The sequence below is a fragment of the Ornithorhynchus anatinus genome, chromosome 1, assembly GCF_004115215.2.
Source record: "Ornithorhynchus anatinus isolate Pmale09 chromosome 1, mOrnAna1.pri.v4, whole genome shotgun sequence".
NCBI lineage: Eukaryota > Metazoa > Chordata > Mammalia > Monotremata > Ornithorhynchidae > Ornithorhynchus > Ornithorhynchus anatinus.
In genome coordinates this window covers 10772964-10791564 of record NC_041728.1, presented here as the reverse complement: position 1 = coordinate 10791564, position 18601 = coordinate 10772964, and the positions used below count along the sequence as shown (strand labels likewise).

General features: G+C 44.1%; 1 protein-coding gene across 1 annotated transcript in view; it reads right to left on the bottom strand.

Annotated features, from left to right (window-relative positions):
* ELL2 (elongation factor for RNA polymerase II 2) overlaps positions 1–18601 on the bottom strand; it is a 77573-nt gene that overhangs the window by 8656 nt on the left and 50316 nt on the right. Inside the window, exons 4-9 of the mRNA XM_029066587.1 lie at positions 17082–17245; positions 9970–10229; positions 7462–7586; positions 7251–7344; positions 4168–4741; positions 968–1031 (exon numbers count right to left, since the gene is read on the bottom strand). Of these exons, the coding sequence (XP_028922420.1) occupies positions 968–1031; positions 4168–4741; positions 7251–7344; positions 7462–7586; positions 9970–10229; positions 17082–17245 (1281 nt within the window). The remainder of the gene's footprint in view (positions 1–967; positions 1032–4167; positions 4742–7250; positions 7345–7461; positions 7587–9969; positions 10230–17081; positions 17246–18601) is intronic.

Sequence of the window (18601 nt, the reverse complement as noted above, 5' to 3'; positions counted from 1 at the left end):
GAATACCACTTGTTGCCATTGAAGTTGCTCACGAGATAGGACTACTATTAATAAATACTCTTCAGGCTCTCTAGGAAAATAAACCAGGGGCCCAAAAGAGATCTAGGGAGAGAAGTGAAACGTAGAAACTGACCCACGTGAAGGTTAATTTCATTTAAGCTTAGCTTTTTCCATGGCCGCAGCTGGTCCAACATCAGCCTAAATTCCACTGGGTTTTCCAGGTTCTACTTTTCTTTCATCTGTTCATTAGCAAGGCTGTTTCTCTGTAGCGAGAGCAGAGCTTTGCCCCTTCACACTCCACTGCCCCAGCCTCCCTGCTACTTGATTCTTTTCCACTCCACGGAATGACTTTTGATTTCTGAAGTCGAGAATTATGTGTCTAAGGCATAATTTCCACAAAGACCAGTTATGATCCTGTCCCCATCTCAGCATTCACGTGCGCCTGTCGCAACAAGCTAATGTGAATCGGGCCGAGGAACACATCCGATCAAATGATCATGTTTCCCCTTTTTAGACTAATCGCGCTGGTTCTGGGTAGTCTGAGGGAAAACAACAATCGATATTACCTCTTTTTTTACCAGGATCCCAAGGATTTCAACACTCAACGGTAGCCAAGCAAATGGCTGAACCCTGATTACATCAGACTGTCGGCTCTGAAGTACCAGAGGGCGGAATTCTTCTGAATTCAAACGCCTGGTTTCCTCATGGGAACAAAGGGAAGGATTCTTGTACTTTTAAAGGCCGCTGCACACAAAAACACAGCACGCAGAGAGGGGTGGTGTGAGGGGCCAGATGCAGTAATGTCAGCTGGCAGGATTAATCTGAAGAACCCCGGGCAACCTTGCACCCTTCTGACCACAGACCGCTCCCCGGGCCTCAGTCTCGACGCGGTCTGAAACGCCAGACCCGAGCAGGCTGCCCGAGAGATATTCGGAGGGCCGCGTTTCCGGCGGACATCTGTACTTACATCAAGTAATCCGGTAGTTCGATTGTGGACGAAGGATCGGTAGAAGCACTGCAAACCTGCACCCCTAGAAGGAAACAGATTTTTAGTATCTTTGGGCCTGCTGACGGGGGTTCTAACGAACGGTTCCAAATCACAAACATCTGGAACTCTCCCTGCCTAGAAACTCTATTCCGCCACATCAGTAAGCACCAGTGAGCAAGCAATACAATTGGACGCGGACAATGGAGGCCCCATATGACAAGCTCCCGCAATAGCCGGTTCCCGGCATCCCGGCATTTAAAGCGCGCTGGCTTCTGTGGCGTCTGCACAATAAAGGAATCCAATCTTAACCCAAGGTCAAGCTTCTCTTCTTTCAAGAAAAGTTGTGGCATCTGCACCGCAATTCAAGAACTGCGGTGGCAGATGCAGCCAGACAATAGGAGATACAAGGTTTACATCGACATCCACTTTTCATGGGCTTGGAGCAAGACGGTGGGGGAAGGAGAGAGCCTGACTCTTGGACTATTTGGGTGCCTGTATTTTTCCCCGTGGTCGTCGTTTTTACTTCGTGTTACTGTGTTGGGTATTTTCCCCACCATTTTTAGCCTCTTGAAAGAAAGCACCATTGATCTTTCACTGGTACCAACTTCACCTGCAACTTTCTGAACAGCAACTTAGCTTTTGTAAAAAAAGGACTGAAAAATAGTGCGTAGGCTACCCCGAGGGGTGTGTACAAACTCCCCAATGTATTCCATCTCTGTTCGGCAGCGTTATCTTCAGAGAATTGGTTTTACCTTGGGATGAAATCGTGCTCCAGATTTAAACACACACACACACACACACACACACAGACACACCCCTACACACTGCCACCCCCAATAAAAAACCAATTTAACTGGTCTCTTAATAAATTCAGGAAAAAGAAAGAATTACCAGCTTCTGATCAGCTCCCATGCTAACAACCAAAATTACTCCTTGCAACCTACTGTCGAAATCACATCATACACATTCATGACAATCTCATTATTTACAAGGAAGGTCCTGCAAAACCATGTAAATGTTAGGTTGACAATTCCTGGGGGAAAAAATGCACCCCACTCAAGGCGGATAAAAAAAAAATCTGCTCATAGTCTTAGGGATATCTTTGAAGGAGGAAAATTGAGCCCTTGGGTTTCATTGTCATCCAGTGCGAGTGGGTACTTCCCCTTTCCTCTTTCTCCCCAGCCTTTTCCAGGGTGTGAGTGAGGGTCTGGGCCAGCCAGGATGAGTGGGTTATAGAGAGCTGGGCCTGCTCTAGGGCCCCTGGCTACCCAGTGGTCCACAAGTGGAATGGGGCAACATTTGAACAACTCAACTGGGGCCCGGGGAAGAATGTGGTCATGTAGAGGGGCATGGGGGTTCAATCAGAGTACCTGAGAAAGATACTTTCAGCTTCCTAAAATGATGTCTGGAGGGCCTGGGGGAAGAGAACTAAAGCTCTTCCTAAGAGCCTCAACTTCCACCACTGGTAAGAAAAGCATAGTACCCAAAACCAAGTCTTCCATCTCTCATTCAACCAGTCAGTCAAAGCCTTGGAGTGGCCTGGAATAGGATTTTTGGAGGTGAGGGTGGGGAGCAGGTGAGTTCCACTCTGCTGAAAATTCAACTACGGATCACTTCCTTGGAAATATGGCTATTCTTTTAGCCATACTTCCAAGGAAGCTACCTGTATTTGCGTTCAGGTGCTAAATACAATGTAGAGACTAAACTATGCAGTGTCAGTTCTATGAACAACATAGGTGAAAAAGAAAAAAAAAAGGAGTGCAGTCCTTAAAGCTGTATTCACTTAAAATGTAATTTACTGGGAAATTAGGTCACGGTCAGCAGAAGTGGTAAAATTAGTTGCAAGGCAGAAAGACAGTGTTTTTTTCACTGCCAGACATTACCACCTGGTAAAAAACTTCCTCAAAGGGCAGTATTATTCTATGATTAGGAAAGATCTAATTGTAGCAAATGAGCACACATTAAGTCTGTTGATGCTATCTCAAAAAACAGCCTATCACACAATCACCTCCAACTCAGGTTTTAGAAATGCAAAATACGCTCTGGACTGGATCGACTTTTCCGCATCTTAAAGTCTGACCCGAAGGGTTTCAGGAATGGAGAGAATTCCTCATTTTCCCAGGGATAGTTAGTAGAAGTTTACTTATGCCAAATTGATTTTGGAAACAACCAAGTTAACAACCAAGTTAACACTAGTCAGCTAGCAAAGAGCTTACGTCTAACAACGGATTCAATCATATTCTGAATCCCATAAACGTACTTTCATCTGCCTGATCTATGATGAAGTGTTCATGTTCCCTTCCCCAACAGACATTAATTTAGGCAGAAAAATCCCAACTCCTTTGGAGAAGGGGAAAAATCCTACACATTCTTATAGTGGATGTGTTTCGGATTAAAAAGGGCCAACACAAACAATATTAAACCATTCACAGTCGAACTAGACAAATAACGAAGAGGAAAAACTCCACCCCTTCTACGACAGAATTACAAAACATTCTCTGGATGCAAACAGTCATCTCCTGATGTCATAATCGTATTATTAGCAACAATTTGGTTCACTACCCAGAAGAATGAAACCTCTTTTTAAAGACCACCTTAAATGGCTTTACAAGGGAAAGGGAACAGTCAGTGCAGGATAGAGGCTCTAAATGGCTTAAAGGATCTGCAAAGAAAAAAAAGTTACACAGGATCATGGATTTCCCAGAGAATGTATTTGAATGTGAAAGTAGGGCGGGAGCAGGGAAAGGAGAAGAGAGGGCTGAATTGTAGACGGTTTGGAAAGATGGCCATGTGTAGATATGGAGGGTGAGATGGGGGCAGGATAGGGTAGGAGAAGGGGAATGGGGTGGTTGAGTGTGTACCAGTGGGAAATATTGGGGGGGGTGTGTGTTGTGTTATGTGTGTGTGGGCACATGCGTGCACCTACTGAAGAAGGGAGAGGGAAATGTTGATCCTTCCCAAACTCCTTCATCCAAAACAGAGGATGGGCAACTCCACTCAACAAAATAAAAAAACCAGGGGTAACTCTGGCAAAATTGTGATGCGATTAACCCCATAACTCCAACAGACCAGTTTAGCTCTTTCTTTTCGCAGGGGATACCATTATTCTTTTACTCCATTAGAACGTGCAGTGATCCAACTCTTTCACCAAGAAATTAAAAAAACACCCAAAAAACTACCTTCGTTCAAATCCAGGCCGGAGCTGTTTAGCTTGGCAACGTCATCTTTTTTCTTAACTTCTCTCTCCTTTTCTTCAACACTGTCCGTGTCATGTTTTTTAATTTGGTCCTTTTCCTTATGTTTCTTAGACTTCTTTTTGGATTTTTTGTGGGACGCCGAATGTTTGTCACCCCCAGGCTTTGAACACTCCAAATGGATCGAAGCAGGTGCTGGGATTTCCAGAGAAGTCCTAGAGGTATATTTGTCTTGCTGGTCCCCGTAGATGCTGCCGTTTTGACTGAAACTGTCGACAGGCAGGTCTTGAGTCCCCCGGCCTTCTGGGGTGCTGGGGGAATTGGAGTTAGAATTTGCAGTCTGAGGATTTGAAACCGGCAGGTGGGTCGAGGGAAGGGGCGGGGGGGTTGGGGTGGCGGCAGCTGCAGGAGGTGGTGGGGGAGGGGGGGCCGCGGCAGTTTTCTCACTGGTGGCATTTGGGTGACCATTTAGGGTCGGCTGAACTCTGTTGGTGAGGTGAGATATCCGGGTTTTTTTATTGGCCAGGGGGTCGATGAAATCCGAGTCCAGGGGTCGCTTCTGCGAAACAGAAGACGAGATGGTTGACGTTAAGATCCGACGCTGTGCTGATGTTAAGCACGGTGTATGTGTGGCTAAAAGAATAACCCTGCTCATGCTCCTAATCCAATCAGTCAAACGAACGCCCTCTCTCCTCAGTAGAAACCAAATGTACAATACTGAAAACTATAGGGATTTTCACAGGGCAGGTTGTGTTTCATGAAACACAGTCAGATTACTTTTTAGCAAGGAAGAGCAACTTGACAACTCCCATTTCTTGGGAGTATGGCCTCATTTTTACCTAATCCATCAGCATCGTGTAGGTTTGAGGAGTAAGCAGCAGCTGTGGTGGGAAAAGAGGGTGGGGTTTGGCTTTTTTCGGAGCACAGCTAACCTACTTTTTAGAGAGGGAAAAAGAGGGAATCAATTTATACCCTTTTGCCTTGTGATAACTAACAAGGGCTGATAACAAAAGGCAATACGCAATATGCTTACTTAGCCTTTTCAAATGTGCTAAAATGTTCTAGCTAGGGAATGACTATTTTGGTGGCTTTCAGTAGGATTTTGCCTGCCTTGGAATAAAAACCGCTAGCTCCGATAACTGTCATTTCCAGGAGTAGCTGCCTTTTGTGAAATGCTACATATTCTGGTAACATTTCCTCAATAAAATCACAAGAAGATACCTAACTTTAGGCTCGGTTACAATGATGGGGGATTCCTCTGCCACTGTATCTAATCTACCACTAGTAAGGACCACATCTAAATTGATTAAAAAAAAGAAAGGCAGTAAAATGTTTAAGCTTTAAATTTAAACTAATGCACTCTTCTACATTACACGTCAGTCTACAGCCTGTTTGAATGTTGAGCTTCTATTCCATTTAACCCCATTTATTTGTAAGATGAAGTGTCAACTCTCTTTCAGAAAATAATTAAACTGAAGTGCAAGAAATACTGTCACAACAGTTAATGACTTTAAAACGTTCAGCTACTTTAGACTGAAATTTAATGATGGTGGTATTTGTTAAGTGCTTACTATGTACCAGGCACTGTACTAAGCACCGGGGTGGATACAAGCAATAGAGGACAGCTCTTAGCTGCATCAGCCCCACCTGCTTTTTATCCAGGGGGTTTTGCCCAGCAGGGGAGACCCCGCAGGTGTTTTCCCATCTGAGCAGCTCATTAAGGGTCCAAAATAAATAACAGTATTTATTAAGTGCTTATTGGGTGCAAGGCCCTGTATTGAGTGCAGGGAGAAAATACATATTTGGTCAAGGATCTAAGGAATAATACTCTGGTTGGAAAGATGTCCTGGGGATTGGGCGTCTAATGTGTCTGTTTACTGTTGTACTCTCCCAAGCGCTTAGTACAGTACTCTGCACACAGTAATCGCTTGATAAATACAACTGAACAAATGAAAGGAAGATGGGGCCAAGGCCTAATTAGCAGTGCATATCCATGGCCCAGCTGAACCCCTGGAACCTCCCCAGTGGGAGTGCAATTCTGGAACTCTCCCTATCCAGACCCAACCCGGGTTCAAAAGCTGGACCACATGTGGACCAGTGACTTACAGCAGCTGTTGTCTCCTCACAGTCACCCACCACCCTGGTTTTTAACATCATCTAGAACGTTTTTGGGAAACGCTTCAAGTGAAAGATCGACCCACCACCCTGGCTTTTAACATCATCTAGAACGTTTTTGGGAAATGCCTCAAGTGAAAGATCATTCATAAGTTACTTCAAACCCCCTTGTCAGCTAAGTGATCACAGTATCAGAAAATCTCTTCCTATTGAGTTCTATTCACCCCAGCCCCACAATATTTAGGGATACATTCTTATACTCTACTGTGTCAACTACCCCCAATATATTTTAATGACTTTCTCCCCCTGTAGACTGTAAGCTTCTTGTCGTATTGTACTTTTCTAAGTGCTCAGTACAGTGCTCTGCAAACAGTAAGTGCACAATAAATACCACTGATTGACTGATACAGTTATATGACATTAATGATGGCTTTATTTGTTAAGTGCTTACCATGTGCCAAGTACCCTATGAAGTGCTGGGGTAGATACAAGATAATCAGGTCCCACATGGGGCTTACAGTTTAAGTAGGAGGGAGAACAGGTTTGGAATCCCCAAATACATATGAGGGCACTGAGGTCCACAGGAGTTAGGTAACTCGCCCTAGTTCACAGGGCAGATAAGTGGCAGAGTTGGGATTTGAATCCGGGTCCACTGACTCCCAGGCCTAGGCTCTTTCCACTGGGCCGCGTTGCCTCTCATTTAACTAGAAAGGCCCTTCTTCCGAACATAAGGGAATCTTAAACCCACACAGGGCTTAAGAGGCTCTCTAATCCGCTCACAAATGCTACAGTGGGCTCTCCCGCTCCGGCCTTTTCGATTTCCGAGTAAAAACCTATCCTGTCTCGAATCTCCTGTCCTGTTGCTCTGCACACAGTAAGCACTCAATAAATGTGACCGAATGAATGAATGAATCCGGATGCGGCAGCACCTGAACTGAGACAGCACTCAATACCTGAGATGGAGAAGACGACGCAGCCTCTTTACTAGCACGAAGAGGAGATTCTGAACGACTGGTGCTGGTGGCATGTTGAGATGGATTTAATTTTCTGTAAAAACCGTACATGTCCAAGGTTACTATAAAAATTAAAGATTTCTCCTCTCCCCTCTCAAAGACGTCATGTTCACAGAATTAGGATTTTTCGCTTCTTTCAACTACAACTTACCTAGAAAGAATGAGCTCTAATGACTGCCGGTCTATCTCATTGTAGCCAGGCCAGTCTTTCTGGAGCTCTTTAAATACATAATCCTTCAAAGTATATGAGAGGTCCTTGGGATTCAGGTTGGCTACCTGGAACACACAACATGAGAACACACATTACATCTATCTGCCAAATCCACAGGAGTTTCTATTAGACCAGAAATGGCAACTTTTTCCAATTACTTCAAGCATATGGCTGAGTTACCTCTCCACAGAGTGACCACTGACATGTTGTACAAGTTTCAACAAGAAGTTACACCTAATAAAGCTTCATGCACTCAAAATTCAAGTCATGGATATTTAGGGCAAAGTTATTATAAAACAAAAGCAATCTGATATATTTGGATGGGTATATGACATTTCAGTCTTGTGCAGTTCAGCTAAGGATGTCCTTCAAAATGTGGGAAATATCGAGTTCATTATTTGATTTGATTTTACATAGGTTTGGGGGCACATCCCAGAAAGTTTCCTTCTCAAATGGCTATTGCTGTTATGCAACTCATTCATACTCACTTTGTCTACCATTTGTCCTTATGAGGTCATTTACCTTTCTGTGTACCACGGGTCCACAGAAATATGTAATGAGAACTCATTACGACAAAACGGGAGGCAAAGTATTCGTAGAATATATTTACCCCACTTTTTACTGAATGAGGCCAGTGTTGCTCTCATATGTCCTTAGTAGCAGGAATAGTCATCTCTAAAACTTACAAAAGAGAAGAGAATCTTCAAAAGAACAAAAGTCCAGGGTGTTTTCCTCAAACATGCCACTCCAGAGCACAAAAATTGAAGACAGACATGAACAGAGTAGTTCATCTCTTGTCAAGTGAAATGTAAATGTAATGATTAGTCCAATGCATAATAATAAATAATAATAAATATTTATTATAATTACATTTATAATAAATAAGCACTCAATAAATACTATTTGAATGAATGAATGATGAATAATAATAATAATAATTCTGGTATTTGTTAAGCGCTTACTGTGTGTCAAGCACTGTACTAAGCGCTGGGGTAGATGCAAGCAAAGTGGATTGGACACAGTCCCTGTCCCACGTGGGGCTCACAGTCTCAACCCCAATTTTACGATGAGGTAACTGAGGCACAGAGAAGTAAAGCAACTTTCCCACGATCGCACAGCAGACAAGTGGTGGAGCCGGGATTAGAATCCATGACCTTCTGACTCCCAGGCCCGTGCTCTACCGTGCACCTCTATATATTTATTTTTATTCTCATTCTCTCTCTCTCTCTCTCTCTCTCACACACACACACACACACACACGATACCAGAGGGAACTAATCCTTACAATTTACTGGGATAGTAATTAAGAGAGGAATGACTTATTCCTGCAGAAACCTGATAGAAGTGTGTGACCACCGTTTCTAAAATGGGAAAAGCTTCTCCTTCCTCCCTGAGAAATCAGTGTCTGTTGGCCATGCTCTCAGCCCCAGGTGAGGAAGGGAGGGAGCGGTCAAGAAAGGGAGGGGGAGGAAGAGAGGGAGAGAGGAAGAGGGAGAGAGAGTCGGCCTTCACAAGACCTGGCCTACCTGGGGGTTCCCCTCTAGATCCAAGTCTGAAGGGCTGGGTGTCAAGTACAGGGCCAATCATTTGGTCTCAGGGGAGTAGGGGGACTCAAGGGTCTCCAATGACCAGAGACAGAGAGACTTGAGGACTGATGGAAGGGACTTGGGAGAGGCCTAATTCCACCATCCTAGAAGACGGGAGATCTCCAAGAATGATAACGTCTAAGGAAGCTTACGGTCTTTCCAAATTCACGGGCAAAGGATGCCACCTCTTTTTGGAGCAAACAACTAACTGATCCCAGCAAACAGAGCCAATGGGAGGCAGAGACAGAGAGACTTGAGGACTGATGGAAGGGACTTGGGAGAGGCCTAATTCCACCATCCTAGAAGACGGGAGATCTCCAAGAATGATAACGTCTAAGGAAGCTTACGGTCTTTCCAAATTCACGGGCAAAGGATGCCACCTCTTTTTGGAGCAAACAACTAACTGATCCCAGCAAACAGAGCCAATGGGAGGCAAAGGCTAAGTAAGAGGTAAGCGTAGCAAATACAATTTGACTTTTTAATACATATAAAAAAGCAATTAATTTCAAACGTCAGAGTCAAAGAGAATCCTGTCAGCCTACACTCTACGAGAAACATCGATAAGAATCCTATGGCAATTTTAGCAGGCACATTTTAATGTTCTAGATTACAAAAACTCAAAGCATCGTATTAGGATGGGTGTGGAATGAAGAGTTTACACATTGGGCAATTTAACTTTTAACTCGCTAGATAAAAGAGCCCAAACAATCTGAATTCCCAAACTGTCCCTTGGAGCTAAAATATGGCAGAAATGTCCCCATTTTAAGAAAGCCTGGGTTCTACTGGATCTGGGGGCTCTCTGGTGAGGTGGGTGGAGAGGAATTGGTGTCTCTTCCTCCTCTCCTCCTCCGGCTGTCCTTACCTGTTGCAGGATGGCTCCAAGAGAGTTCTTGTCTTTTTGATTAACCCCATCTTTCTGTAAACGGGCCAGTATCTCTGGTTTCTTGTAGGTCTTCAGCGCCAGTAAGTGAATCACTCTGTCCCTGTATGGCCGCTGGGAAACACTGTTGCTTACGTGGGTCTTTCGTATCGTATTTGCGGGGTTGATGGGAGTTGACCTTTTCCTCTCCGGTGCTGTGTCCGGAACAGCTTGAGGTGCTTTCCGAATCTGGACTCTCTTACCTAAGTTAAAAAAAAAAAAAAAAATAAGAAAAAAAAAAGAAAGGAAGAGACCGCATAAAAGTGGTTCTGGGCTACGATAACTCTCGGTTTTCAGAATTCTGATTGAGACCCTGTGACATCTCTTAACAAGGAGGGAATGTTTTACATCACCTTATCACGAAGCCTTCAACTTGAAGGATGTTTTTCCGTTAAAATATTCAGTGGGAAGTTAGAAGACGAGTAGGTTGGGTTTTTTTTGAAATGACATTTCTTACGTGCTTAAACTTTGTCATTCATTCATTCGTTCAATCGTATTTGCTGAGCGCAGAGTACTTGTCATGCACTGTTCTAAGCACTGGGGCAGATACAAAATAATCAGGTCGGACACAGTCCCTGTTCCACGTGTCCCACTCACGGTCTACGTAGGAGGGAGAACAGGGATTGAGCCCCCCCTTTTTACAGATGAGGAAACCAAGGCACAGAACAGTTAAGTGACTTCAAGCCCAAGGGAGGCAGATCTCCAGGCACAGAGTAGCACAGCTTTGGGGCGGAGCTGCCCCTTCCCCTGTAAAGACTCAACTGGCCTCTCAGTAAGTCTCCACAAGTCTCTAGAGGTGGTGGTGGCAGTTGGGAAATGAACTTACTCTGCTACAGAGTACGAGTGACATCACAACTCCAAAACAGCCCGTCCTAGGGCCCTCGCCGCCCTCCGCACGGCTTTGGAGGGCACCTGGGTGTTCTGGTAGGGTCCAAGTTGCTTGTGGGCACAGCATGTGCCACTTGCTCATCCGACAAGGCTTAGCACACTGCGTTGTCCTCAGTGTGTGCTTAATAAATGCTCTTGATGTTGTCTTGTTCTCGTTTTGTTCTGTTTTGCTCTGTTGTCTGTCTCCCCCGTTAAGACTGCGAGCCCGTCACTGGGTAGGGATCGTCTCTATCTGTTGCCCAACTGTACATTCCAAGCGCTTAGTCCAGTGCTCTGCACATAGTAAGCGCTCAAGAAATACGACTGAATGAATGAATCTTACCACCGTCATTGCTATCACCACCACCGCCGCCACTTTGTTAAAGGATATTTTTAAAACGGTTTAGCCCCTGAAACCACTGAAGCGAATGAGACAAAAACTGGCTTTAAGTATCGGTGGGGGGTTGAGGTGGGTGAGGTTAGATACACAGAACAACTCAGTGACAACGGAACCGCCCGCTGAGGAAATCTCCTTCCCGAGAAAGCTTTAAAAATAGCTAACCACCTAGTCAGGGTGGCTGCCTAGGAACAGCCTTACCCTTTAGGACTGAACACCCCCTGGGGGTCCCCTTTTCAGCCCTACGAATCTACGTTGGATCATCTGGGACTGACAAATGGCAAGAACCAAACCGCACAGCTAGTTGCGGCAGAAAGGACTTCCAGAGGAGCCCACAGGCTGAAGGAAGGCGGGATTAGGCTCGGCACTGACACCAGCCCATCTTTCCTGTTTTTAGAGATGGCTACACGGACCCATCCCGAAGTCAGGGAGACAAAATGTTCCGTTCTGACGATGGCGTTACCAATCCGGCGGTCTCACTAGGAGGTCGGTGCTCACTGAAGGCTTCACGGAAGATATGTGTTTCCCAAAGCATTTCTTAAAACAATATAACTCTAAGTCGTGCCAAGCCACTAAAGAAAGACAGGTATTTTCACTTCTCTTCCTTCTTCCAGGGCCTCTAACCAGTTGTGCCAGTTGTGCTTAGGAGTTCAATCAATCAATTTTATTTACTGAATGCTTACTGTGTGCAGAGCTGTGGACTAAGTACTTGGGAGAGTACAGCACAAGAATTGGTAGGCACGCTCCTTGCTCAATCAGTCCCAAATCTACAAGATGTAGACAATGGGCAGCCACTTTGCCTCCAAAGATCCCACAAATGAAACTGTCTAGCAAAAATGGGTCTTAAAAAAGCACTGGGGGGCGGGAGGGGTGGCATTATGAAAATGCTACAACTTAATAACAATTTCACTGCAGGTCTGGCAATGCCAACATCTAGAACAAAATTTTTGGTCTACTGCCAAGATGAGCCACTAATAGGTCAAGAGGCAACAGGTTCAAAATAAATACATAAATAAATAAAAAGCAAATTAAGTATGACATCTTACCTTAACCTGAAAAAAATTAGAAACTATTAAAAAAAATTAGACGGCACGATAATGAACATACGGTTTAGAGAGATATCACTTTGAGAAAAACAATCCTGCAAACTAGTATTTCCTCTATAAAGGCAGTAGGAGACATCTTGAATGTAAACTGTGGGCAGGTATCTTAGCTTTTAGTTCCCAGTGACAGATCCATCACCGGACAGAAAAGAATAGGGTATTAATCGCTTCGCCATAAAGTGGGGCTCAAGGTTGTTTACCAAGTAAGATTTATGCCGGAGTTGGTTTGGGGTCTAGATTTATTTAATACTCGTGACAGCAACCTGGATGCTGGAACAGAAACTATGTTTATACGTTGGTTGAGAACAACAAGTTAAGTGTCTATCACTTTGGAGGAGGAAATGCTAGACATTACCCTGAGAAGTTGGAGAATGGGGCGTTCGCTTGTGGGGGAACATACACGAGATGGGGTGTAATCACAATAACTGAGGTAAATGCTTACTTTGTGCCAAGTAGTGAACTAAGCGGAATGTGAGGGGAAGAGCAAAAGAAGGGAAGAAAGGGTAGATTCCAAAGCCAAATAAATGGCACCAATGGACAACTGATTAAAAACAAACAAAAAAACCCCATACTACTCAGAAACCAATAAAAATCCATATATTCTCAGTACATTATTGGGGTCTGTAAACTAGTTTAGTAGAGAAGAACTTGACAGTTTCTGACCCACACAAAGAACACGTCCTAACCAAGAAACCTGTGGGTACCCCAGTCTTTAAAACTGCTGCAGTTGTTGTTGAAGACAACCCGTCGCTCCATCTACAACAATGATAATAACAAGAGGGGTCTTTGTTAAGCACTGACTGTGCCAAACACTGTATTAAATGCTGGGACAGACCCAAGATAATCAAATCCCATATGGGGCTCACAGTTTAAGTAGGAGGGAGCACAAAATAGGAACCTCCATTTTGCAGATGAGGGAACTGAGGCGCAGAGAAGTGAGGTGACTTGCCTGAAGGCACAAAGCAGGCAACTGGCAGAGTCGGGACTAGAATCCAGGTCCTCTGGCTCCCAGGGCCTGGATCTTTCCACTAGGGCATGCTGCTTTTCCAAATGGCCAGATCTTAAATGGTGGGATCAGAATGGAGTTGCAACTTTAAGTGAGCTAAGAAGAACTGGACAAAGCCCAGAAGAGAGCAATGAAAATGATAAAATGATAAAAGTTGCAAAATAGGTCACAGAAGGAAAGACCAAAGAATCCAAGGTGATGTGCCCAGGAGAAGAGATGTTTGAGGGCTTTAAAAAAATAAAAGAGGGAATGTGATGTGGATGGTGGAAAGTACCTGTATCCTGATTTCCCTAAGGGTGGAATACAAGATTTAGGCCCTCCATTACAAGTTCCCTGACTATTTTCAGGAGTTGCTGGAAATTGAGAGGATGCTGAATTTCTCTTGGAGATTTAAGAATGGAGTAGGCAAATTCTTATCACCCACCTGTACTAGATGTTCCTAATAATTTGGACCTATCTATGTCTCTATGTCTCTTCTGGTTCTAAAATACTTTAGTTTACAGAAAGTCTCCCATTTAGACATGCACAGCTCCATATGTATGTATAAAGATAACGAACCTTCATAACGAGTGTTAAAAGTAAACTCTACATCTCCAGCCATAAAACCGGGTTTAGGAACTCCTTCACGTAGTTTGTCGGGACGGTGACAAGAGTGTAGCTTTTCCTCCCTCTGTGCTCTGATTGTTTCCCTAATCCCCCCCTTAGGCCAATCCTTTCCTCCATTTCAGGTGTTCCTGGGTCTGTGCCGGTGCATGCGTGTCAGCATTTCTCCGAGTGTGAGGGCATTTCTGGGTGGCCCCGTGCAAGGGAATCATTGTAAAAATGATAGAGAAAAATCTAACTTCGAAGACAGGTGAAGAGAAGGATTAGAACACTCCCCGGGCACGGAGAGGGAATATGAAACACAAGATAACTTCTAAGGTAATGCCGACAGAAGCACCGATTATGTAAAACCTGGAACATGGATAAAAAGAGGAAATACAGGAGTAGAATTACAGCTAAGTGTGAAAAGATGAGGTTATGAAATTCTGCCTTTAAAGAAGGCAATTATTGCTGGCATTTAGCTGCCAAAACAACCACCCAACACCATTCATTTTTGCATCTCTAGTCTACAAGTGTTGTATATAAAGCTAAAATGAGGCTCTGATCCAAGTCTGACACCAATATATCTAGCAAGGGCTGATAACCAGATACTCACTGTTTTAAGTTAGGATGATTTTCTATCAGGGTGGCTATGAAATGACGACTTCCTACCTTCATCGGTTACCTACCTTGCTCTCGCTGGTTGTTATTTTGGGGGACAAAGGGTTCAGAGGGTAGAGGGAGAGAGATCTCATAAAACCCTTTTATCTCTCTAGATTGTAAGCTCTTTGTGAACAGGGAGCATGTCTACCAACTCTGTTCTACTGAACTCTCCTGAGTCCTCAGTACAGTACTCTGCAAACATTAAGCACTCGATAAATACTACTGATTAATTGAATCAGACTCTTAAATGACAGACCAGTTAAGATCAACGTTGATAGGCAGTACCCAGACTGAAACATCACTGTGCCTAGATTATGACCAAATTTGCAATGACCAAATTTTGCCTAGCAATAATTCTGACTGGCAATCAAACTCTGCCACTATTGGTTGTCAACTCAGAAGTGCCATTATTAAAGACATCTGAACTTCAAAAATAATCCTAATGAACAGCAACCTCCCCCAACTCCCCACCAAAACCAAAACAAAACAAACCAAAAGATCCTCCATCTTTGGCAATCACACCATCTAAAGGCAAAGGAAACCCAGAGTCACAACTTTAACCTTCCTCTGTCCCTTCCCAGGTGTATTTCAATAAATAGTATTTATTTAGAGCCCACTGTCTGCAAAGCACTAAACTAAGCCCTTGGGAGAAGAGAAGAAAATTAACCATCTTTGTCCTCAAGAAGTTTACAATCTAGTGGAGCAGACAGACACTAAAATAAATTACTGGTAGCTGGGAGTGATAAGAGTAAGAAGATATATACTTAAGTGCTATGGAGGATGGGTGTGCCCAAATTCTGGGACGATGCCAAAGCTCTGAAGTGGCACTTGGGTGGAGGACATGTTGAGTTGGAACATTGATCAGGGAGGAGCCGAGCTCTCAAAGGCTTTGAAGATAGGGAGAACCACTGTAGTCTGCTGGGTGTGAAGGGGAAGAGAGCTCCTACTCTGTCCTCTAGACTGTCAACTCATGGTGGGCAGGGAATGTGTCTGTTATATTGTCAAATTGTACTCTTCCAAGCACTTAGTATAGTATAGTGCTCTGCGCACAGTAAGAGCTCAATAACTACGATCGACTGACGAGGAGAAGGGAGGGTAAGAGCATGAGGCAAGTGGCAGGAAAACACGAGAATGAGGCCTGAAAGGAGCAAAGCTTGTGAGATGAGATGTAGCGGGAAGATATGCGGGGGGGGAAACAACTGATTGGTGCCTTAAAGCTGGTGGTCAGGACTCTGGCTTTGATGCAGAGAGGATGGGCAAGCATAGGAAGCTTTTGAGGTGTGGGGAGATGTGGGCAGAATGATGTATCAGAAAAATGATCCAAGTAGCAGAGTTGTCATATGGTCTGGAGAAAGCCTGGAGACAGTGAGGGCTGAGAAAAGGCAGAAGCAATTGTTGAGGGGCATGACATGTGCCTGGATATGTGTGGGAGCAGTTTAGGGTGGGCAGGGAAGAACGAATTCTAAAAATACTACAGGTGAAGACCAGAGACCATAAGGTGACTAAATATGAGGACTGAAAAAGCCGGAGAAGTTGAGGATGAAGCCATGGTTTGGGAGGCTGGAGATGGGGGTGTTTTCAATCATTATGGGAGAAAGAGGAAAAGAAGGAGGAAGAGGAAGAGAAGGAGGTGATTTCAGTTGATGTCAACTGTGACAGAAGTATCTGGTTCTGGGCAGGGAATGTATCTACCAACTCTGTTACAACTGTACTCTTCCAAGCGGTTAGTACAGCGCTCTGCATACACATAAGTGATCGATAAATATGGTTGACTGATTGAGGAAAGATGAGGAGTACAGTTTCGGACCTGTTGAGCTTGAAGGGTCAGTGGGACGTCCACACAGAGATGCCCCGAAGGCAGGAGGGGATGTGAGATGACACAGAAAGCGAGAGATCAGAGCTAGCAAGGTAGAGTCAGGCACACAAAGGTGGTGAGGAATCATGAGTAACAAACAAGTTGAGGAGGACAAACCCTCCCTTAAAAGGATTTTCAAAATTACTTTAATGGTATTTATAAATAATATTTTGTATATGGCATTTCTTAAATGCTATGTGGCAGGCACTGTGCCAAGATTGATACAAGCTAATCAGGTCCCACATGGGGCTCACAGTCCTCACCCCCATTTTACAGATGAAGTAACTGAGGCCCAGAGAAGTTAAGTGACTTGCCCAAGGTTATACAGCAGAAAAGTAGCAGGGCTGAAATTAGAATCTAGGTCCTTCTGATTCAGGTTCGGGCTCTTTCCATTAGGCTACACTGCTTCTCCATTTGGTACTTGGTAGGAGAAGATAAAATTCTTACACCACTGATTTATTTAAACATAAAAGGCCTGTGAAAATTTAGGCCAAGGACACTGAAACCAAAGTAAACTGCCCAAATCAGTATGGGGGGATGGGGAGAGGGTGGTGAGAAAAAAAAGCGAAAGCTCATTCATACCTACAAATGGTCCACCAGGTTTTATGACCTTTGTACTCCGGTTGCGAGATTCCTCTTCCGCCTGGGTCATCCGTTCTCTCGTCATCTGATAGGAATCACTCGTTGCACATACTGTAATTTTATCTTGAATAAATCCCAGGCAATTGAGTTGTGAGGCTCCAGAACTGTGAAGAATCGAAGTAGCTTCGTAAAACAATAATCCCAACTATAAGAACTTGTCTTTTGTTCCCAGAAATAAGCTAAGTATTTTATTTACTACATTTTTCTATATTTGCCAAACAAAGCACAAAATCATTTGTCAAAAAAGCAGCGAAGGCACTTTAGAAATGAACTGTTGTGGGCAGGGAACATGTCTACCAACTCTGTTGTACTGTACTTTCCCAAGCATTTAGCACAGTGCTCTGCACACAAGTGCTCAATAAATACCACTGATGATGATGTTGATTGTTCCCTCTTCAATCATTTCAATCTCCACACTACTATTTAATTTTGATGCTGTCCTACAAATAAAAATGACATCATCATCAAATTTTTTATGGTATTTGTTAAGTTATGGTATTCATTATTGTGTGCCAAGCACTATTCTAAGCACTGAGGGTAGATACAAGGTTATCTCTTTGGACACGGTTCCTGTTCTGTGTGGAGCTCACAGTCCAGGTAGAAGGGAATAGGATTTAATCCCCATTTTACAGAGGAGGAAACTTAAGTGCAGAGAAGTGAAGTGACTCACCCAACGTCAAAAGGCAGACAAGTAGTAGAGAAGGACTAGAACCCAGGTTCTCTGACTCCCAGGCCCGTGGTCTTTCCACTGGGCTGAGCTGCTTCAAATCTTACCAACAGAGTTCTAATTTGACATTTCAGAATAAAATATTCAACAATCACTTACCACTTACCTCCCCCTCACCACCAACTCCTCGCCCACGTCCTACCTCTGGCTTGGACCCCCTCTCTCTTCATATCAGAGAGTTTCTCTCCCCTCCTCCTAAGCCTTATTGAAGACCACCTCCTCCAAGAGGCCTTCCCTGACTAAGCCCCCTTTTCCTCTTCTCCCTCTCCCTGACTTGCTCCCTTCCTACATCCCCTCACCTCCCAGGCCCACAGAGCTTATGTCCATATCTGTTATAATAATGTTGGTATTTGTTAAGCGCTTACTATGTGCCGAGCACTGTTCTAAGCACTGGATTTTATTTACTTGTACGGTCTATCTCCCCCTCTAGATTGTAAACTCACTGTGGGCAGGGAATGTGTCTGATTATTGTTATACTGTACTATCCCAAGCGCTTAGTACAGTGCTTTACATGTGGTATGCGTTAAATAAATATGCTTGAATGAATAACCCATGAGACATATGGTCCCTGTCCCAGCTATTAAGCCTAGGCACATCCTGGGAAGAGTTCAGCTGCAAGGGAAGAGAAGACACTTCTGCTGCAAGTGGGAGTAAAGGCAGGGGAAGTTGGGAAAGGAGGAGGTCTTGGAAGAGTAATTAATTCCTTTTACCTTCTTTTAAAGCCATCTTTTTA